The sequence below is a fragment of the Cricetulus griseus genome, chromosome 2, assembly GCF_003668045.3.
Source record: "Cricetulus griseus strain 17A/GY chromosome 2, alternate assembly CriGri-PICRH-1.0, whole genome shotgun sequence".
NCBI classification, from domain to species: Eukaryota; Metazoa; Chordata; class Mammalia; order Rodentia; family Cricetidae; genus Cricetulus; species Cricetulus griseus.
In genome coordinates this window covers 206,957,797-206,981,226 of record NC_048595.1, presented here as the reverse complement: position 1 = coordinate 206,981,226, position 23,430 = coordinate 206,957,797, and the positions used below count along the sequence as shown (strand labels likewise).

The following is a 23,430-nucleotide window of genomic DNA, read 5'->3' as shown; positions in this document are numbered from 1 at the left end:
GATTCTTACTCTTATGTGGTTCAGACAGGGAAGTTCTGGATAAGAACTGAGTGAGGATAGTGTTAAGAGACACAAATGGAGGAAAGACACAGAGAGGTCCACATGAGTAAAGGCAGGGGATAGCAGAAGAATGTGGGAAGGTAAAGACACTGCTTACATGGACAGTGACTCCTGTCTGCAAGCATGGGGAAGATTGTACCTCTGACCACAGCCTTGCTCTCTGAAGTAAACTGTTCTTGGGAAAGGTGGTGATCTTTATCTCTATGATGAGATCTTTATCTCGTCATGGTTCCTGGGAAATTGCTGTTTCATTGGCTTGGTAGAAGTTCCCTGCTTTTACTTTGTTTTACTTAAAACTTCTGTCTTCCATGTGTAGAAGTTTATATTTTCCAGCATGTAAGTATATAAGAAGAAAGCAGGTGCTTTACTTTGTATTCCTATTAATTTATTCCTATTCAAATGAAAAAGAAATGTGTTTGAATGTAGATTACCAGACATCTAGCCATTCAGATGGTGATATGTTACCTAAATGGGGAAGGTTTTCTAACTTTCTCTGTCCTAAGCGAGTCAGTAAGAAGCAGTCCTTTTACCAATGGAAATTGTCTGAATCTTGTCCATTGTTGGGAAAGCTTTTTTTCTATTTAAAAGTAATTTTATGTTTTGCATTTCTTTAATAGGGCTGGAAAAGAGCACATACCTGTATTTGTAGAAAGACGCATCATGCCTTCAAAAATGTTAGACTTAGAGGCTTCACATTAGAGAACATTCTGATGAGGAACAGCTGTTGGTGTGCTTTAGTTCCAGACTCCTACTGGCTGCCAAGAAGCAGCAGTGGGACTCACACTAAAGACACTGATGCTCAGGCCTCCCTCTAATCAGAGTGCTAGCATCTGCTCACAGTCTCTTCCATGTGTTTGTTTGAAAGAAGGACAGGAGGTTAGAAGAGCTGTGTGGTGGTGTGACCCATGAGGATTTAGAGGGATCTATGGATATACATAGTATACATGAATGAAATTCTCAAAGAAGAATTAAGAAAAAGAAAAGGGGCTCCAGATTCTTTAAACTCTGATTTTTAAGGCAAAGTAGAACAAAAATTGTTTCAGAAAATGTCCTAAAACAGAAATTCTTATGGGAATGTGAAATGACTCCTCCAGCAGTCTTGGACATGGGATGCATTTGTTTATCTGCTAACAAGTTCCTTCTTTAATCCCTTAACTTCCATGGGAGCCATTTCCAGCTCCCTCCTTACTTTTCTGCTTTCTTGTTTTATTGTTCAGATAACGCTACTCATGAGAAATCATCCATTGACCATTTACTAAGTGCTGCACACTCCCAGTCTCTTTCTGTGACTGACTTAATGGTTGTGACTGTTTTCTGCAGTCTTTGTTGTCCTGGTCTTTTTATAAGTAAAGACACAAGGGTGCACCCAGAAGTTAAGTAGCTTTGTGGCAAGCCAATGGCAACAAATGAAGAGGTAGAAGTACCAGTCAAGTGCTTTCCCAGCTGCTAGAAATAAGTGAGTCTGTACTTAGTGTGCTTTTGATCTTTTAATACCAGTTTCTTTTTCATTCATTTATTTCTAGGATTTGCTGATGTACTTACTGCAGCTGGTCCAGGCTCTGAAATATGAAAACTTTGATGACATAAAGAACGGTTTGGAACCTACCAAGAAGGACAGTCAAGGTTCAGGGTCAGAAAGTCTGTCAAATTCTGGAACCAGTTCTGCAGAAATAGATAGGTATGGCTCTCCAGGGAATATTAATTTTACCTGTGACACTTGTCCCTTTTCCATTATCCTCCTCTTTCATTTATACTGTTGTCTTACTTCCTTTCTCCCCTCATGTACCAAATAGACTCTGTCCTTTCTAATTTTGATTTTGACCTTGGCATGGAAACTCACCAAGTGAATTTAGGAATATATACGCACAGATTACCAGAGACCAGTCTTGCCTGCTTCTAATCAGAAGACCCAAGTTAAAGTGTCAAGTCTGCCTCCTAGCTGTGCAGACTTACTGTTACATACTTGTTTATGTGACTGCTGTCTCTTCATTGAAAGCCAGGATAACAGTAGCAGCTCCTTGCTTGCAGATAAAATGATCACACAAGATTTGACATCTCACTTTTCTCTTCTCTTCTGTTTTCAGCTCCCAGATTCTAACCAACCCTCTTCCTCCAGTGTCCTCCCCTCCTCCTGCTTCTAAATCAAAAGAAGTTTCAGATGGGGAAAATCTAGAGGTAAGTAACAAGCTCTCCAAAATTAGGGTGCAAGAGAGCTGGCCTGTCAGTCAACATTCTGTGTTGATCTTTAAGACCTTGGTTTGATTAATGAGCTAACCATTGTAACTTTGTTCCATAACTGGCTTTATGGTGCATGTTATGACCTTTTCCCTCGTGTAACATGCTGGCTATTATTTGGTTCATTTTATTGGTGCTCTGGGTGTGTACATAGGTTTACGTAGCATGAGAATGAGTTAAGCTCAAATATTTTATCAGGGAGACTCAGGCTATTCATTTTAATATATTAATGAACATGTTAGTGCAGTTGTCAGTATTTGTAACTGTACCATAGAAATATATGATCCTACAGACTCATATACTAAGCATATCTTTTTAATTCATGCAGACAGGTAAACTCGTTTTTGAAGGGAAACAGCTCTCCTAGACTAGTAGTCATGTGAAGAAAATACACCAGCTCTTGTGTGTGTGTTGATGAACCCCAGAGCCAGTCCTAGGTGTGGATGTGCACATGGAAGAGATGAGGTCTGAGGGAGAAGCAGGTCGTCATTGGTGTCCAGCCCTCAGGTCATCACATGAGTTTGGTTTAGCAGCTAACAAAATAATTGAGGAACATCTTGGCATTCTTATCTTATGATAGGAGTGCTGTGATGTGACCAGGTTAACCATCTTGTGTTCAGAATGTCACCCGACTTACTACCTAGCATGCAAACTGTAGCTTAATCAGTTTTATCTATTTCCAACATTTTTTCTTGTGACTGATGAACCAACATCTTCTGGGCTGATCCTCCTTCTTCCTTGGCCTCTGAAAAATAACAGTATGCAAGCCATCAGTGCCTTCAAGTTGGTACTCACCAAGTCTAGTCATACCTCTCATTTCTCTGTGTCATAGACTGAGATACCCAGTCTCTCCTTCTCCACACCTAATCCATGTCTTCTGCCCTTCCTTGTTTCTTTCTTGAACATTCAGACATCAGTTTATATGAACAGCTAAATATAAAAACATGATAAAAGCTGAGTTTTCTGAGATCTTGGCTAGAAGGTGTCAGGCCCAGCTTTGCAAGGGGTGGTGACAGGAACTCAAAGCAGCTTACCCACAATCATGAGCAGAGAGCACTGAATTAATACATACATGCTTGTGCTTACCTTACTCCCTCCTCTTTCAGTTCAGGATCCCCTGCCCAGGGAATGATGCCACCCACAGTGGATGGGAGTTCCTTCTCATTTAATGTAACCCAAGATAATCCCACAGTCATGCCCACAGCCTGAACTAGAAAACACCTCGTTTAGACTCTCTTCCCACATGGTTATGCCAAGTTGACAATTAAATCTATCACAGAGTGAAGGTTGCCTGTAAGATGGGGAAATTGTGAGGGTTTCTGCTGTTGTTTGTTTTGTTTTATACATGCCAGTAGGTATTTCCTTGAAATATTTTTGAATCTCCTTTTTAATTAAATGCATCATATGTTTGTATTTCAAGCTTATCTCTGAACATCCCAGATAGTGAAATCTCCATTTTAAGTCTTGTTTAGCATTTGTCTTAGCTGGAACTGCTACCTCACTGATTTTTTATTTTCTTTTATTTTGCTGTTTGGTAATTATTGCTATAATTTTAAATAAAGCATCTTATATAATACTCTCCTTTCTTAGTTATATATAAATACATATATTTATTTATATATATACTTCCTTGTACATCTATGGTTAGATCCATCTTCCAGCCCTCTACCTGATACCTAGTTTATAGATTCTGTCTTTATATATATTTTTTACTATAGTTAACATAGATATTTTAAGTTATGTTCTTTTTTTATTTTATTTTATTAGTTCAAACTAGGAACAAGCTTGCTTCAGATGTCAATCCCTTCTCCCTCTCCCTCCCCTCTCCCCAACATCCCACCTGCCCCTAGCCATCCCCCCTCCACTCCCCAGGCAGGGTAACGCCCTCAAAAGGGGCTCCCCAAAGTCTACCACATCATCCTAGGCCAGGCCTAGGCCCTACCCCATGTGTCCAGGTCAAGAGAGCATCTCTTCACAAGGGATGGGCTCTCAAAATCCCTTCTTTTTTTTTAAGACCTTACATATTTAATACAATGCGTTACCTATGTACAAATGGAAAAAAATTAAGTTCAATATTTCTAGACCAATATGGCTGTTAATTTTTGTACAATGCCAACTCAACACGGTAAACTGGGATACTTTTTCCAAAGTTGACAGCACAGCTAAAGTTTCCAAAAATTCAAATTATATATGTATATATATATTTATATTTATATAAAAAGACCAATAATGGCAGTATGTTATGCATCAATAGCAGCAACAGCTTTTCCAGGTTCTGCAATCATTTGAACAAAATTGTAGAGACATCCAGCACTCTCCATTTTTAAGTTATGTTCTTAACTTTCATGTTTCATAATTATTACTTTTCTTTTATATAATATTGGAAGTACTACTGATCCCATCACCACTGGTACTTCATTGTTACCAAGTGTCTTAGTTCCATATTCTTAAATTCTAGTTTTGGTTGCAAACCTAGCTGAGCCATCTCTCTAATCCTATTCTTAACCTCTAAAATAGATGTTATTGTTATTTATTATTAGACAATTTGGAAGTATGTAGATCTACATGCCTCTAAGAGTATCTATATTCTTACTATTTCTTCTGCTGTCTCTGATCTGCAATGTGAACTTACTTTGTTTCTGCCAATAGTATGGTTGTTTTGTTGTTGTTGTTGTTGTTTGTTTTAATGTTTAAGCATTATCTAAATTGAATTTTAAAATTTATAAGATTATATTACAATTTTTTACAGTTTTAAAATTTTAATCTTCATTATTTAAAGTTGATTTTAAAGAAAAACTCTTAGAAACAAATGAAATGTGTTAAACAAATACTTCATTATAAAAATGTATGTCCAATTGACAACTGCTAGCAAAGGAAAAATTAATTCTTTCCAGTTAAGTCTCACTGGTGATACTAACCACACTTACCGTAGACCCCATGACCAACAGTAGATGGATGGCTAGCACAAAATGAACTCAATGACATAAGTTTTTTGTCTCATATTACTTTGTACATCTTTGTTTTTCATTGGTCCTTTGCTTGTATATTATGCTTTCTAATTTGGGTTTTTTTATGGGTTTTTGTGTGCATTTCTTGTACTTTTTGTTTTGTTATTTTTCTTTTAAAATCCTGCTTTGTTGGCTTTTTTTTTTTTTAATTCAAGTTAGGGAACAAGCTTGTTTCACATGTAAGTCCCTTCTCCCTCTCCCTCCCTCACCCCATTCCTCCTCCCCCACCCCCAACCTACCCCCACCCCATCCACCCACCACTCCCCAGGCAGGGTAGGGCCCTCAACGGGGGCTCTGCAAAGTCCACCAAATCTTCCTGTGCTGGGCCTGGGCCCTTCCCCATGTGTCCAGAGCCAGAGTGTAACCCTTCACGTGGGATGGGCTCTCAAAGTCCCTTCTTACACCAGGGAAAAATACTAATCCACTACCAGAGGCTCCCTGGAGTGCAGAGGCCTCATTAATGACATCCATGTTTGACTTGCCATCTTCACTTTCTAGACTATTGTTAAACATGTTAACTGACCTCAAGTCTGCACTTCTCAGACACCTGAACTAACTAAATGTCAATCAGACTGTCACACACTCGTGTTAACATCTTTTCTTGGGTATGGATATCCTCTCCTTTCATATACAGTTCATACTGTGTATTGTACCCAACAGTTGTTGCATAATTTGACCATTGTTTATGTCTTACATTGTTATTTTACTGATCACTGTAGTTGAGCTTCATGCCAAGCATAGAGCCTTTTTATGCACTGTCATCTGGAGTTGGCCTAGATGTGATGGTTTTACCATTGTCTTTTCAGGTCCATTGGAACTTTTCTATGATATTTTTTTAATTGTCTTTGTCCATTACCAAATATATTGATCAGGATAACAAAGAACTCTATGACCTCTTATGTATTATATTAGATTGTAGTCATTTGGGGGTGGGTGGATTGTAGGACGGATGGCTAGATGAGAATCTGTACTATAACTTCAGATGAAAACTGATGGCTGTCTTAGGACCTTTCATTTGCCTCCTGTTAATAGCAGATAGTGATATGTATTCTTTTAATTTTTTTCAGCAAGATCTATGCACCTTCTTGATATCAAGAGCCTGTAAGAACTCAACACTGGCTAATTACTTATACTGGTATGTGAAAATAATTTTGTTTCATGTCATTCCTTTGAGCTACTTTTCTCATGCTGAAACACAGAAAACTTACAATGAAGGCCATCACCAAATGCCTGGCTTCTGTGCTTATGCCATCCATCACCATCATAGCTGTGTTCATAGAAGTCAGTGTCATCATATTCTTTCTTCCGCTAATTTTTCAATAACTACTTATAAATGTCTATGGTGACTCTCCCTTCTCCCTGTTTGGTCTGTTTTTCTTTTTTGTTATTTCAGTAGTATATAATACCTTATAACTTTTCAAGAGTGTATTTTTACATTATTTACTAAATAGAATCCTACAAAAAATTGAAATTAAATATCTCTCCTTGTAAAGATGAAGAGGCTGAGGTAGAAGGATGCTCCAACTGAACTTGACAGGTACTGATTCGGATACATTATTCACCATTTGCAGAGGTGTGATCGTTTTTCCACTCTGCCCCAAGTAGTTACATGAGGAAGGATAACTATCATGGTTTACATGAAAACAATGTAAAACAAAGGCACCGAGAAGGGGAGGTGACTGCCTGTTCCAAAGTTAATATGAAGTATGGCTCCCTCTCTGTCTCAGAATCTTAAGGTGGAGGCCATATTGATAATACATTGAACCAGTGGGAAAGAATCACTGGGTTTAAATGCTGACAAATGAGTCCTGTCCACTTTTGTAGAGGATCTTAGGGCACAGCCTGCTAAGTGTGCGAGACTGGAAACCTGGGTTTTTAATTTCTGACCTTAATTTAAATAGCACAAATTAATAGATGTTCATTCTGAAAATTCCTTATTTTTCAATAATCATAAGACATTTTACTTTTCTTGAAGAAAATAAAGTGCCATCTAATTTTAGACTGGGTTTAAAAACCTTGTTGTATGTTCAGCTCATTCTCCCTTTCTCAAAAAGGAAGGGAACCAGGGTACTTGTAAAAGACACAGATGCTTGGCCTGCATAAACAATACTCTCTGAGCCTTTATGGTTTTCTCTGCCACAAAGAAAAGGTGATACCAGAGTTTTTTATGACATGAGTCATTTTCTCTAATGGGACCTATGAGTTTTCCCCTTGCCCGATGACTGAATTAATGGAAAGCAAAGTATCTCCAGGTGTCTACTTTAACAGTTGAATGTATTATTTGTAAAAATATATTCCCGTCACAGTGAATGTTAGGATGCCCTTGAAAATACATTACAGAACATTTTGGCTAGTCTCAATTACCAGCTTTCCCTTTAAGAGTTTACTTACAAATTCTCATATTGCCAAATGGCTATTTTGATATAATAGAAACTTGCAGTTAATGTCCCTTTCATTTTTATTTGAATGCTTTAATGTGCTTCTGTTCACACCACTACAGAAAAGCATTCCTTGTGTAAAGCTAAGTAAATATTTAAAAAAGAAAAGACAGAAAAAAATTTGCAGGGTACATAAAACATGAACAGCCGCATTCCATCCCACCCAGACTCCATGTGGATTTCTCTACTCTGCTTCTGATTTGTTGAACTGTCTGCTCATTTTCAGAAGGGTAACAATATTATATTCTACATATTATGTGTCTAGAAATATTCATTGGTGAGAAAAACTATTGATAGTGATGCCTGACTTTGGTAGACACTGCTATTTTATGAGTGTAGGATAATTATATGAGAAATAATCTCTAAATTTTCTAAAAGTGGTCAAGCTTCCTCCGAATGTGAACCGAGTGAGGATATAGACCCTCACACCAAGCTTCCTCTGTCCTAACAAATGAATTGAAATTTCAGGTTTAACTGATTGTACTGTTTTCTTCTGAACACCTTGTGTTTCTTTGCCATTTTTCTCCCCTTTCCACTGGTTTCAATAGGATTCTTGCTATAGATAAATCCTTGAGGGGCCAGTAACTGTGCAGACAGCCCCTTTAAAATGAGTAGTGTCAACACTTTAATCCACAGAGGGGAGTTATGTCTCTAGTCTGTAAAATGTTGGCCTCAGACTCCATAAATCCTTGCAGTTTTTTTGTTTTTATAGTCATTTTGGTGTGTTGAAAGGAAAGTAAACTTTTCGATGCTGTGACATGTTTTCTCTAACTTCTAAGACCTTTGAAAGTAGTTAGTTACTCCACAAAATGAGATTGTCAGGGAAGAGCGAGCCTGCTGATGTCATCTTATGTTGAACACCTGGACAGGTTGTCACTTTTCCCTTTTAGATGACAGCTTTCCAGGAAACACCATGCAGGGCTCTGTGGAATCTAGTTGATGGGTGTAAACAGTGAATTGTGAAATGATTAGACTCTGGATCTTTAGTCCTCATCTGTCCATGGAGATGATGCTTATTTGCATTTTAGGTGACTCCTTTCTTTTTTAGCAGAACCTTGACTTGAAGTATAGCAAGGTGTTTAATTATGGAGGTTAGCATGTACCTTCAGGTTCTGGAAACTGCTGCAGCCGTTTCCATTGTAGTTAACAGGTGGTGAACATAGTGGTAAGGCCTGCGGACATGGTCATGTTTGTTTGTGGATGACTTTGCTACCTTAAGTACATAGGAAAAGAAACGAAAAATGGTGATAGGGACCGTCAGTGAGTTAACCAGCCAGGCTTAGATTTAGTGACTGGAGTTTGCAAATACTCATGTTGTGGCATTCTTTTTTTCTTTCTTTCTTTTTTTTTTTTGAGATAGAGTTTCTCTGTGTAACAACTCTGGCTGTCCTGGAACTTGCTTGTAGCCAGGTTAGCCTTGAACTCACAGAAATTCGTCTGCCTCTGTCTCCTGAGTGCTGGAATTAAAGGCATGTGCCACCACCGTCCGGCTTTGTTCTGACATTCTTATGTGGTCCTTAGGTGGCCGACCACACATTCTGAAATACCTTTTATTTGAGTCCTGGCTCAATCGTCTACAGCAGAGCCATCCTTTAAACCTTCTTTCTTGATGGGTGATCTGTAAGATGTGGGCAATATGAAGCACTGAGTTTGAATCCAGTTGATTTATTATTTTTGTTTTCATTGTTTCTGGAAATGATATCTTGTTTCATAGACTGTTCTGGTCTAGAAGTCAAGCTGCACCTGCTGCAGCCTCCCACATAATGGGATTATAGGCATGCATGGCAGTACCTAGGAAATTGGGATTCATTTTAATTTAAAGAGTCTTGTGCCTAATGGTGCTATAGATATTCTATAAAACATCTCTCACTCTTCATACTTTTATTAATTTTAGTTTACAGCTCTTGTTGCGAATGATGTAGTATATCTAGGGTCATGCTTCAACTCCTCACAGTACTTGCCCGGAAACGCCAGACCTCAAGAACATCTGCTGTTGTGGTATAGCGTAGCTCTGAGAAGAGGAGAGAGGACAACTCTTAGCTTCTTTACAATAGTTATCCGTGTATATGATTATGTCAGATATGTCAGCAGTTTCTGAAAGCATTTGAGGTATGGCACTTCTGTCAATGCCTTTGCAGCCTAGGAAGGTGCTGAGAGTAAACATGTGGAGCAGTGACAAACAAGGAACTGTGGTAAGGACCAGTTGTCTGAAAGAGTCCACTTACAAAGGAAGTCCAGAAGCAAGGTGCATAGACTTCCTGAGGGAGACGGATATAGCTGTGACTGAATGGAGTATGGGAGGATGGCGAGACAGGGAAGGAAGGTGTCTTTGGCAGATGCTGCCATCTGTGCTGATTCACAGAGCTGGTGCTTAGCAGCACCACAGGAGCCTGCCTGCCTGAGTGCATGCTTGGGTGGTGGGATTGACACCCTAAGCTCAGGGAAATGCTGATGCTTCTGCTGTTGTAGGTAGGACATAATTACAGTGTTTTAAAGAAAATTTGAAGGTGGTTAAGCTGAGGAATAAGAATTTTTTGTTAGAGTTGAAGAAGTGTGAAGGTAACTGGATTTCCTTGTAGGGCTGGGTTGGCTGGTTCAGAGGCATCATGAACATTTAGTGGAAGCAGTTAGCAGGCTGCATGGAGTAACTGAGCACAGGCTTGTTAGGGGTAGGTAGAGGACCACAAACCAAGCATGCCTCTGGACACGTGAACCAGCGCTGAACACAGGCAGCACAGGTGTTAGCCAGGGCTGGTATTCTCTTATTTGGCAGTGTCATGCTTCACCCCCTCTTATTCATGTGATTGAGGCCTTTCCTGCTTGACTTTTGAGAAAACAATTTTTTGTTCATTTTATTTACTACATGAAAAAAAATTCATTTTAAAAGCATGGGGGATTTATTGATAGGGTATTCAGTAGTTCAAGAAAAAAAAAGATTCCAGTTAGTTTGATAAATTCAAGTTTATATATTTTGTTTAGAAATACTGCAGTGTCTTTTTAAAGTTCTGGTGCTTGAAAAATCACTAAATGAATATGAAACCAGGTTATATAAGATGGAAATTATACCCTACCTGAGAAAAAGATATACATAAATTCATGTTGTAGAATTACCAATACTGAGGTTTTGCCTGAGTCCATGACATTCCAGTCATTTGGCAATAAGGATTGTCTTCTACTATCAGACATGAGCCTGCTGGGGTGCAGTGGAGAACAAGACACATGAGTTCTGTAGTCTGAAGCAGTTTACCCTCTAGGCAGCTGAATGTATTCTAGTAACAGCATAAAGGACAACAGTATGAGCAAATGTTATCAATTAAGAAATTTCTAAGTTTCTTGTGGTTTTTGAAGTTGGAATAGAGTTGAGTAAGCTTGCAGAATAGAAAGAATTCTGCCAGGACTGTAGAAAGATGCTCACAGGGCAGGGTGTATGCTGCTGAAGCATCAGTTTGGGTTCCAAATACACATACAAAGTCAGGTGAGTGGAGGGCACTTGTAATTGCCTTCCTTTGGGGTGAAAAGAGACCAATGCCCAGAGTTCAGCAGCCAGTTTGCTTAGCAGATCAGTGAGCTGCTCCAGGTTCAGTGAGAAGTCCTCTCTTGAGCAAAACAGTAGAGTCAGCTTTTTACCTTCATATGGCAGGAGCACACATACATGCACATGCATGTCTACTAATACATACATGTGCTCCTGAACATAAGTACACACACACACACACACACACACACACACACACAACACACACCACACACACACACACACACACGAGCACATATGAATACACATGCATGTCTACTAACACACATGCTCCTTAACATACTTGTGTGTATGCACACACACACACACACACACACACACACACACACACAGGATGGGGTGCGCATGGGGGAGGGAGAATGAATATAAATGTGTGAATTCTGACTTACCAGCTATCTCCTGAATCATCCAGATGTACTATCCTGGGAAATATCTGTAGTCTCCCAGTTTTCACTGTTTTTAGTCATGATCTCACATAACCCAGACCAGCACTAGTAACTCTGCTTCCTGAATGCTGGAATTAGATTTGCTCTACCATCCTGTGATCTCTACATGTCACTTGGATAAGGCAAGCAAGTTGATCTACATGTGTATTTTATCATGGCCCACTGAAAGTGATTTAAAGCTGCTTTACAATTTAGCATTGTTATTTAAACAATGAAAGTGTCATAGGGTTCTGTGTTTTAACTTTCTACACCCATGTTATACATTATGGTTTGTTCCCATCAGAACATCTTAAAAATTAATTAAATTACCTCTCACTTATCATATTCATATATGTGTGACTTTTATAATCTTACAAGGAATTTAGATTTAGGAAAACAAGTTTTGTTTATAATAGAAAAGTTATAGATATTATAGTTTTTGAGAAATGGGGAAATTGGATTGGAGAGAGAAAAATGAATGTGAACTTTTAGTCATCTTGAAAAAATATGTCAGAGAAAAAGGTAGCTCCAGTGAGGTTTTCGGAGTAGGAATACCTTTTGCCGTGCCAAGTATGAGATGGGGAAGTAATGTGTTTATTCTATAGTTACTTGGTGGATGTGCAAGCTTCATTCACAGAAGAAGGCATTAGTAGTATTGCAGGTGTTTCATAACATGGTGGAGCATGCTTCCATGGCATCACATAGGAAACATGAGGCATAGCATATATTGGTGCTAGCCCTGTTGATCACTGTGATTGAGGGCTGTTTATCTTGTTGGTTAGTGTTCACTTCTAAAGGGATGGAGTCAAAAAACTTGTTTACTCCCACTTAATGGGAGTAAAATGATACAGATATTTACTAGATGTATCTGAGTTTCATTTCCTACCACATGAGCATCTTAATGTGTTTGAAGGTACGTGATCGTGGAGTGTGAAGATCAGGACACACAGCAGAGAGATCCGAAGACTCATGAGATGTACCTGAGTGTCATGAGGAGATTCAGCCAAGCCTTGCTTAAGGTACTCAGGAGCTCAGCTGGGGTGGCCAGAGCTGGCTGGTTCTTCTCACAGTAACCTTGTGAGTTAGGAGAAAAGTAGAAGAGCCGACTGGGGAGATGGCTCAATGCTTAAGAGCACTCATTGGCTGCTCTTCCAGAGGACCAGGGTTCAATTCTCAGTATCTGCATGACAACTCAAAGCCATCTATAACCCCAGTTCTAGGGGATCTGACATCCTACCCTTTCCTGGCCTCTGTGGGTACCAGGCATGCCTGTTTTGCACAGATTTACATGTAGGTAAAACACCTAGACAAAATTAAAGAAATCTATTTTTTTAATAAAGGAGATTAATAGCCAGGCGTTGGTGGCTCACGCCTTTAATACCAGCACTCAGGAGGTAGAGGCAGGCGGATCTCCGAATTTGAGGCCAGCCTGATCTCCAGAGCGAGTGCCAGGATAGGCTCCAAAGATACATGGAGAAACCCTGTGTCGGGAAAAAAAAAAAAAAAAAAGGAGATTAATATTTGTGCTACATGAAAATTATTTGAAATCCCAAGTTCAGTGTCATAAATAAATTGCTGGGACATGGTTATTCATTTTCTAGTGTGTGTGTGTGCTGCATTTGTTTGAAATGCATGATGAATCATTGGATAGGAAACTGGACAAGACTAATATTTACTCTTACTCTGACCCTTACACCATGTTTTTTTATCATTATTAAATAAACCTTGCATGAGCCAAAAAACGAGTAAATCTCTGCTCTTTTACTATGTATTTGCCCTCTTTTCTCATCTAGACTTGGTAGTAGTAGTTCTTTTGTAGTTATTTTACCTAACTTCAGCAACATCTTACAGGGCCTTTTTTTTTCTTTTGCTGCTTTTGCATCTTTAAAGCAGTGTCCAGGTAAGGCCAGCAGAGGGTGCATGGGCAAAGCAGCTGAATGTACTCTGCAGCTCTTCTGTTGAAATGTTTCCTGGCGTCCTTTTACTGTATCTGCTGTTTCCTGTCTCAGGTTCTTGAAAAGCTAAACTACAGCTTGTCAGATACTATTAGACTAAGCTTGTGTACAGCTCTCACTAAGAGGTGAGCCCTAGCTCTCACCCCATCGCAGCCTTGCTCTCTCCCTGAGCCTAAGCATCCTCTCTGTTTTAAATCATAATATTTTCTCAGCTGCACTTTCCAGTTAGCTGAGGGGGAAGAATGAGACAATGCATTAAACAATATTTTTTGAACTGGGAATTACTATGTGGTGATTTCTGTTTTTTAAGACATTTTACTCAACAAATGTATGCTGCATTTGGGTATTTTCTCTCTTTCAAAAAGATTTCTTCTTAAAACTGTTTTGGAATCAGGCTCTTTATTAATTCTATAAGTAGAAGTATTTTAGGGTGTCACATGATCATTTATATTATGTATTGACTAATGATTGCTCAGGACCCAGGTAATCTTCTACCCTACCTAGTTGGTGGTGCTTACCCGAGACAGCAGGTTTCTCATTACTTCTCAGTCCAAATACTTAGTTTCTTTCTGTCTCACTTGGTTTTGAAGTTGCATTTTCCAAGGGGAAAGGGATGTGAAAGTAGAGCTGATTTTCCTGTTTTGTTCACTCAGGGTGACAAGTCAGTCAGAGTCATGCGCTCCCTGCTGGCGGCACAGCAGACTTTTGTGGACCGGCTGGTGCATCTGATGAAGGCAGTACAACGAGAGAGTGGAAATCGCAAGAAAAAGGCAAGCCATGTTGTCGCTTCCTGTTTATTGCTAAAAGTGGCATCACATCCTAAAATCCCGAGTTTTGACTGTTGTCTTGCTGGGTTGGCATACTGTACACACTCACATTGTTTGCTTCCTTTTTAGAGACAGTTTCTTGCTGTGAAGCCTAGACAAGCCTTGAATTCATCCTCCTGCCTCAGCCACCTAACTACTAGGTTTAAAGACATGAGCCACTATGCCTAGATTTATATGAACTTCTTATGAGTAGTTGTAGTTCCAGGAGGCCAAAGCACTGATGATGCTGGGATATTGTTTTGTAGGTTATCATGTGCTAATAGGAGGTGGCGTTATTTGCCTAACTATGAGAAATGGAAGGCATAGAGGATTAAGGGATCATTGGGTCCAGTGTCACACAACTACCAAGTTTTGGAACTATTTATCCCGAGGCATAGTTTTATCTATATTGCATTACGTTCTCTCCTCTTAGAACCTTAGTTGTTGACTAAGGTCATTTACATGAAAATTTTGAGAAAACAAAACCAGAGTAGCTTGCAGAGCCAGCGCCACATCACCTCTATGTCTGCCCTGGTTAGCAGCTGTCTTACTCGTAAGTGGGAAACTTGCACATATTAAACAGAATAGCTAGGTATCTCCTCTGCAAACACTTGTTTTTAATGACATGCAGGATTCACATGGTGTCTTCCTTTCTCCTAATCCTGTAAGGTAACAGGCAGGTGTTTCTTGGTGGCCTTTGTCAAACGCTACAACCCATCTGAAGGACATAGATACATGAGAGAAAATATAAGACAGGAAAAGTTGAAGAATCAAGTCAAAACTTAAAAGGCAAGAGATAACCAAACAAATTAAGCAGACATGTTTTCACCCAACAAGAGAAAAAAGTTGTCTGAACGGAAACACTTTTTTTGTCAACTTGGGATTTTCTTTGTTGTGAAATGGAATCATAGACTGGGGTGAAATAAAGAAATTCCAATGCCATTTGCCCACTACCACAGGCAATGCCTGTCCACAGAGTGAGAAGCAGTCCCTGGTGTGTCCCCAGCAGTGGGCGTGTCCTCAGCTTGAACCTTTGATCTTAGCAGCAGCACTGGTTAGTCTGATGAGACTATGAGGGGTGAACCCTGAGGAGGCAGTAAAGTGATGGCAGGATTTGGATCTCATGTGAGCAATCTGCCATACAGCTTGTGAAGGAGTAGATAGATAGATCTGTGCCAGGTAAGAATTGATTTTCATTTCAGAGGGTTAATTTTAGAGGTGTTGGAATATGACTGAAGGGAAATAAATTTTGTTTAGTAGTCTCCAGATCATACTCCTTGACCATCTAGTCCTTATTGATTCTAGAACTTCCTCCTCTGGCGCATGTACTGTGTATCTGGTGCACATATCATGAAGCACTTTATAGCTCTGGATCCATAAGTCCGTTTTCCCTCTTTAAAACATAGGCTTACCTATTTAAAGATTGCAGGATTCTTCTTCCTTTAGAGAAGATGGATTGTTTTGAAGCTGTGTAGACATGCTTTAGTCAATGCATGTCAGAGATGACTTGGATTGCTCAGATTCTGTGTTCTGTCCAGCCTGTCTATGAGCTAACGAAATGAGAATTAGGGCTAGTAGGTAGGTAGTGGTTTCCTCCAAATTAATTAACTATTCCTCTTGAAGTTAAAAGATGCACTAGGGTAGCATAATGGAATACTTGGCTGATATTTGGTCATGCAAAATTAAGCTTCAAATGAAATTACACTTCTCTTTGGCTTCCTAAATCCTTCAGAGAAAGAAATTGAACCTTTAAGTTACGCTTGAATGTACATTCCTGGTTCTTCCTCAGCTGCAGTAAGAAAATGTATTCCCTGTCATTCTTCTAGCTTTCCATGAGGAGGTACTTCCTGAAGGCATGCTGCTGCTGTTACAAAGTGGATTATTTATAAGAGACTATTGCTTGCATATATATCCTGTGCTTCATGCTCGAGTGAAATACATAGCTACATCTTCATATGCTTTCATATACTTACATTTTTAAGTGAAATAGAATTATATCATTTCCCTTTCTTCCCTTTAGTTCCTCCCAGTTACCCTCCCTTGATTCGTCTCTTGCACCCCAACTCAAGTTGATGCCTGCTTTTTCTTTGTTGTCCCCCCCACTCAAGTTGATTACCACTTTTTCTTTGATTATGCTTGTTACATATACACAAATCTGTGTATGGAGATTTTGCATATACATCCATATATACTTCTATAACCTGCTAAGTCTGTTTCTGTTGGTGATGTGTATAGGGCTGACCACTCTGCATTGTATAACTAATAAGGGGGCTTATTCTTAAGAGACTAATTCTCCCAGATGTCAGTAATTGTCTGCAGTTCTTTATCTAGTCCTGGGACCTTGTGATTTTTTTTTTCTTTCCATGCTAACATACCCATTGGTATTGCTATTGTTCCAGTCTTGTTACAGCCATTTCTAGGAGAGACTGTTTTATAGCAGACTTCCTGCAGTGGGACCTGGGGGAATGAAGCTGATAAATGAGATGAACTAAAGTCGCATGAAATAGCCTTATTCAAAGCCTTAGACAATTTATACTCCAGGGGTTAAGAAAGTCACATGAGTGAAGTTCCCCTGGCCTCAAGCTGTATATAATCATCGTAAGGACAGACTGCATGTGGTAAAAACATGTTTTTCCGTAGAGGAGTAATTGACTAGCAACAGCAAGCAATGGTGAATAATCTGAATTAAATACTTCTATCCACTACATGTCAGAGGAGCATGGAAACACATTCCAAGAACAATTCTGTGTTTTGAAGAAACTGTGGTGGACTCCATTCTTGGACCCTGTTCAACACCTGATATTGCAATTTTTTTATCCCCCTTTTTCACTATGTTCACTGAGCCAAAGATGCAAAAACTATGATGTGGATGTAACCATTTGGGCTGGGCTTCCCATAATCCCTCAATTGTGCCCAGTTGTGATTTTCTGTGATGACCTTTATTTGCTGGAAAGGGGGGGTATAATGGATTATTGTAATAAAGTCCACAAAAGCCCAGATAAGGGAAGTCAGGTAGTTATTTGGGAGCCACTCACAAATAACAAATAAGGTAGAAAACCACTGAAGTCTTCTCCCCAGAGAGCTGTAAGCTGCTGCCCCATCCTCACCACCCAAGAAAGAGAGTTTGCCTCCCAGTCCACCGGTAGCACCCGAGACACTTCCCCAAAGGGGCCAGTACCTCAAAGACTATTGCTGAATGAATTCCCACAACAGGGGGGCATTGATAAGGAGTGGTACCCTTTACCTTTGGGCATAAGAAAATTTAGAATGTAATAAGGAATTAAGCTGGTCTAGCAAAGTGGAGGTAGATTCTTCTCTAGGATCCATGACCTCACTAGCCCCAGAAGGTAGGCAAGGGTTCCAGTACCAGACATGGTTTTCCTCCTGTGGAGTAGGCTTTAAGTCAGACTGGTGGCCGCAGCTGGTTGTAGCCAGTGTGTGAATGCAGCTTCTTGAACTTTTGTGTGCCTCTTGCCATGCTGGTTCATGGTTCCTTAGTGTCCCATCTGGGTAGGACTGTTTGATTGCTTCTCTCCCTTGGCAGCTTGCATAGTGTTTCCTGGGACATGAAAGGCAGACCTCAGGAAAGAGGCTTTCAGGTCAGCTACAGCTCAAGGCAAGTCAGGTGTGCTAAGTGCGTGATGTCTCTAGAAATAGGGGCAAAGAACACCAGGGTTGTTTGATAAAGCTTCAAGGAATCCTATTCTTTTATATTTACCTAAAGTTATATATAATAAATAATATTATTGCATGTATAATATGTATATGCATATATTTGCATAAACATACCCATACACATATATGTGTGTGTGTCTTAAAGGAAATTAGGTGACCTGGACTGACAGTGCTCCCTGCAAGAACCATAGATAAACAAAATCCCGTACCAGGCACAAGAAAGGATGAGGAGAGGGTTGTCCAGGTAACTCCCAAAACAATATGGTTCGTCAGTGTAGCTGTGGTTGCCTCTTGGGTTGAATGCAGGCCTTTGTTGCTGTAGTTTTCAGATACTTTTATGTGCTTTGCAAACAACATCATTAGAATCACTTTAGGCCTTTATTATTGCTTGTGAACTTTTTTTTTTTTTCATTTCCACATCATTACTCCTTTCTAATTTGTTCTAGAATGAGAGGCTTCAAGCATTGCTTGGAGACAATGAAAAAATGAATTTGTCAGATGTGGAGCTGATCCCATTGCCATTAGAGCCACAGGTGAAAATAAGAGGAATCATACCAGAGACAGCCACACTGTTTAAGGTAAGTCTGATGGGTTGTCACTGTGTACAACAGGAACCCAGTGTTTAGAATTCGAGTAGAATTGTCACCTTGGTAAATGTTAGATTAAAAGATGCTGTTTTATTATTTCCATCTTATGTTTTATTATTCATATTCTTGTGCTTTTTTTTTTAGTTTTTTGATTTATTTATATGAGCATTTTGCCTACATGTATGTATGTGTGTACTGCCTGTGTACCTATGCCCTCAGATCAGAAAATTGTATTGGATCCTCTGGAACTCAAGTTACAGGTTGTTGTGAACCATCATGTGGACACTGGGAGTAGAACCTGGATTCTCTACAAAAACAACAAGTGTTTTAACTACTGGGCTATCTTTCTGGCCTGTTATTATTATATTTTAAGATTTTTTGTATTATAATTATAGAGACATTTTTAAGGAAAATATGTCACTTTTTGTCTCTGAAACTTTATTTTTTAATATTTACTTCTTTGAATAGTACTTGGAGCCACAGTTACTATTTAATTCATATAGGGTACTTTTAGAGGTAAATTTCAAGACTTGCATTATATATTCAGTTTATAAGTTCAAATGGTGAGATAATGAGACCCATTTACGATTCTTTTAAACATAGCACAATACTCATTTCTTTGCACTTTATATTGCTTTGGTTACATTTTTAAGTAGCAGTTGTCTTTGTTCTTAGCAATGTGCCAAATGTTCTTTTCACTGGTTATTGACTACAGATAGAATCAAGTTTATCAGGTGTCATGCAGGATGATCTGGGAGACACTGTGTTTAAAGTTTTGTGATTCTAGGAGCACACAGGCATAAGCTTCACTGACACCCTCTTGTATCAGGTAAGGAAGAGCTCCTAGAACATGGTAGAAGAGACTATGTAAGCCAAACAGGAACTTTCTAGAGGTGTGTCAGAACATCCTGGCCTGCTGAGCTCACACAGCTACAAAGAGCTTCAGCACATAACATAGCAATACTGGTAGCAGCTGTTGTTATAAAATGCTTTAAGGGTTTTGTTTTGTTTCCTTCTTTCCTTGCTTTTTTTTATTTAAGTTTGCGTTTTACTGAATTGCCCATAGTGGCCTTGAAGTCTGAGTTTCCTGAATGGGCATCGCCCCACCTGTGTTAAGCAGCATGGTGGGCAGGTGCTCTGCCAGTCAGCTATAAGAATAGCCTCTTAATTGCCTTAAGTTTTAAACATTTCTCTCAGCTAATTTAATTGGTTTTGAAATTTGTTAATAGTTTACAATCTGCAACTTAAAACTACTATTTTGTAACCTACAGTTGGAAAATACTGGTACAGTATTGCTTTGTCCTTACGTTCTGCTGGGGGGGGGTGAAATACAGATATACAATTCATGAGCAATCTAATCTCTGTGTGTGAACTGCATTCATTTGAACCAAATTGCAGGTAAAATCCAATGTCCCTTCTTGAAGAATCGGTCAGGAGCAATGTGTTAGAAAGTTATCTTTGGAATTCTTTTGGTCAGGGTAGATGAGCCCAACTAAGACAGAACGGGAGCCTCAAAATAGCAGCTGGTGGTGTGTGTTTGCCACAGATGTTGGCTGGATTCCAGACACATGTTCTCCTCAGTTATAGAATATTGGAATGTTATCATCTATGCGCACAGTAATTCTGGTAGAAAGTCACGGCACATCTTTCTGATTAAAATATCCAGTCCTCTTAGTTCCCCTCCCTCTTCATTCTCATATGTGTAGGCTTTCTTGAAAATGATGAGTTGTAACTTGGGCCTAGTCGTATGAGGAAGTTACTATTACTCTCAGCTACTCCAAATCATTTGTGTCATCCATACCAGGGACCCAGAAAGTGATGACTTGTTCCTTAGACTGTTCTGGTACTGAGCATGTGTTGAGGGATTTGCATGTAGCTTCAGGGGTTAGGATTCCTATTGTATTGTTAAAAAGTCTTTTCATCTGAAGTAAGGACTTCTTTTCCCAAGATTTTTAGAGTATTTTGTAGACTTTATCCTGGTAGCCAAAGCTCCATCTTGGTGGATTGTAGACTACTGCAGGCACTGGGATTGATGCAGTGTGTGCAGTGAGAGTCCTCTTCTTGCTGTAGGTGTCATGTGTTCTTTCAGCATATGAAGGGCACAGCAGAGGCTCCTTTGGAAGATGGCTCTGGGTCCTTTGTTGTCATGGAGTCAGCTAGAGCTGATTTACAAAGACAATTCATCAGGGCTGATACCAGAATACCCAAAATGAATGAAGGTGGTTTGAAATTCAGATTGTCAGTCCACCAGTGTTTCTATTGCATAGCTTCTCAGAAGTGATTTTTTTATTTATTTTTTATTTTATTTTATTTTATTTTATTTTATTTTATTTTATTTTTGCTTTTCCCCTTTTTTGTAGGTGGTTTTCAAGCACACAGCACAGTTGGGTTTTCATGGAAGAGCTGTGTGTCCACCACTTCTGTCGTTAGCACTTTGCTGATTGCTTGTCCACTTGTTTGTTCTTCCCTCTGATTCTTTTTATGTTACTTGGATTTTATACTTCATAGATTATATTGGACTCATTTGTGTTAGAAATCTCTCCAAAAATTTCATTCTATATGTTTTTCCTTTCAGTAATAAAGACCCATAGCCTCTCTCAGAATGGTGTTGTGACCAGTAATCTCCGCTGTGGTGATCTTGGGCTGCCTTTGATGTGAGGTGGTGATTCTTCTCATTCGACTCATGCTGATTTAAGCATATAGCTAACCTAATTTAGAAGGTTTATGGCAAAGTTCACAGATATTTATAATATCAACTTACAAATGAATTTTGAGCCTCAAAGATACAGTTAATGGTATGTAATAGGCATTAAAAACTAGCATTCTCTGGGGCTGGAGAGATGGCTCAGAGGTTTAGAGCATAGGCTACTCTTCCACGGGTCCTGAGTTCAATTCCCAGCTCACAACCATCTATAATGAGATCTAGTGCCCTCTTCTGGCATGAGGCAGAACATTGTATACATAAAAACAACAACAATAAAAACCAGCATTCTTGACTTTGACCTTGTACATTTTTGAATGGCATTCTTTCACATTATTGCTCCAGTAGGTCTCTGACACCAAAACAATGTGGTGAACATATATCTAGAACCAGGTCTACATCTGGCACCAGAGGTGTTAGGCTTGGGCCCCGAGGTTTCCTGCTGTTTTAGCTGAGTGGTAACCTTGGTTTACAGATGAGGACAACTTAAAGAGTCTGTAAGGTCACTCTGCTGCTACCTGGTTGCATTCCTGTCCCTTCTGGTTTGAGATTCCAAAACTGATCTTTCTACCATATAGTCTCCTTGCCTGGCACCACACGTTTCTTTCTGGGTCAGTTCTAAGGCTCTGTGCCTCTGTGCTTTTAGCAGATTGTCTCCATTTCCTCTTGTATGAGATGTTCATTCACTAGTTTCCATCCCAGTTTTCAGGAAGTATCTTTCTTTTGCAGAGTGCTCTTATGCCTGCACAGCTGTTCTTTAAGACAGAAGATGGAGGCAAATACCCAGTTATTTTTAAGCATGGAGACGACTTGCGTCAAGATCAGCTTATTCTTCAGATCATCTCTCTCATGGACAAGGTGATCATGAGTTTGTGCTGGTGGGGCCATTGCCTCTTTTAGAAACTACAGTTTATCATGTTCCCAGACCCAGAAATAGTTGTGTCATTTACTTATAATGCTACAAAGCTCAGCAATTTCCACTTTATCTTGAACAAGCTTATTTTGGTCACTTTAAAGTGGCTCTCGTGGCAAGTGGGATTGTACATGTTCCATATAATATTTCTTCTGAAGTTCTCAGGATTACAGACTTAGCAATCTCATGAGCTAGATCTTTGCTAAATGTCATTGCAGCCTCTGGTTTTTACAGAAACTCCAGTCCCCTTTGCCTTTGCTTCTGCCGTTTATGCCACTTTGTGTCCCGGTAGGTCATTATGAAACATTAGGAAGAACAATGACATTTGACATAGTCTAATTAGGTGAAAATGTTGTGTTATCACCCAGACATATTAGCTCATTTGACACTGAGAGTTACATAAGATGTTACCCCTAAGATTTCCTCTTGTGTCTTCATCATATGACTGTGCTGTGATATGTGTCCATGAGCCTGCCTCCAGTCTTTACATTCATTTAATGTGTTTTATCTTTCAATCAAAAGCTGCTACGGAAAGAAAATCTGGATTTGAAATTGACACCTTACAAGGTGTTAGCCACCAGTACAAAACATGGTGAGTTCATTTTACATCATGATTGCTTTCTTCAGTTTCCCATCCTCTTCCTTTCCTTCTCTTCCCCTTTCTCTCTCTGTGTTCCTTTCTTCTTTGTTTTTATGTGTTCACTTACCTTTTTCATTTCCTCCTTCCTTCTCTCCTTTCCCCACCACTTTCCTTCCATACTTCTCCTCTCCCTCCTGTTTTTATTTTCACATCGGAATAAACATTTCTCTGCCTTCTGACTGGCTATTGTTCACAGTATTTTCTCCTATCTGCCTACCTAGTCCTTTTGAGAATTTCTGTGGTCCAGAAAGGCCTTGAACCGCACTTGGCTTACAAAGCCATTCATTCTGCAAGTGTATTGTCTGCTATATTTTACAATATGTTCATATGTTCATATGTATGCATATTGTGTGCACCTGTAAGTCTTCATGATATTGGATAGCTTGAGACTGGCTGATGCTTGTCGTGAGTTATATAGATCTGCACTGTTAAGGTGAAAGAAAGCTTCGCCC

The 23,430-nt window shown here is 39.4% G+C and overlaps 1 protein-coding gene across 1 annotated transcript in view; it reads left to right on the top strand.

Moving 5' to 3' along the window:
* Pik3c3 (phosphatidylinositol 3-kinase catalytic subunit type 3) overlaps nucleotides 1-23,430 on the top strand; it is an 88,929-nt gene that overhangs the window by 34,264 nt on the left and 31,235 nt on the right. Inside the window, exons 11-18 of the mRNA XM_027400644.2 lie at nucleotides 1,584-1,738; nucleotides 2,145-2,235; nucleotides 6,371-6,438; nucleotides 12,615-12,720; nucleotides 14,310-14,426; nucleotides 18,584-18,715; nucleotides 22,155-22,283; nucleotides 22,861-22,930. Coding sequence (XP_027256445.1) covers nucleotides 1,584-1,738; nucleotides 2,145-2,235; nucleotides 6,371-6,438; nucleotides 12,615-12,720; nucleotides 14,310-14,426; nucleotides 18,584-18,715; nucleotides 22,155-22,283; nucleotides 22,861-22,930 — 868 coding nt within the window. The remainder of the gene's footprint in view (nucleotides 1-1,583; nucleotides 1,739-2,144; nucleotides 2,236-6,370; nucleotides 6,439-12,614; nucleotides 12,721-14,309; nucleotides 14,427-18,583; nucleotides 18,716-22,154; nucleotides 22,284-22,860; nucleotides 22,931-23,430) is intronic.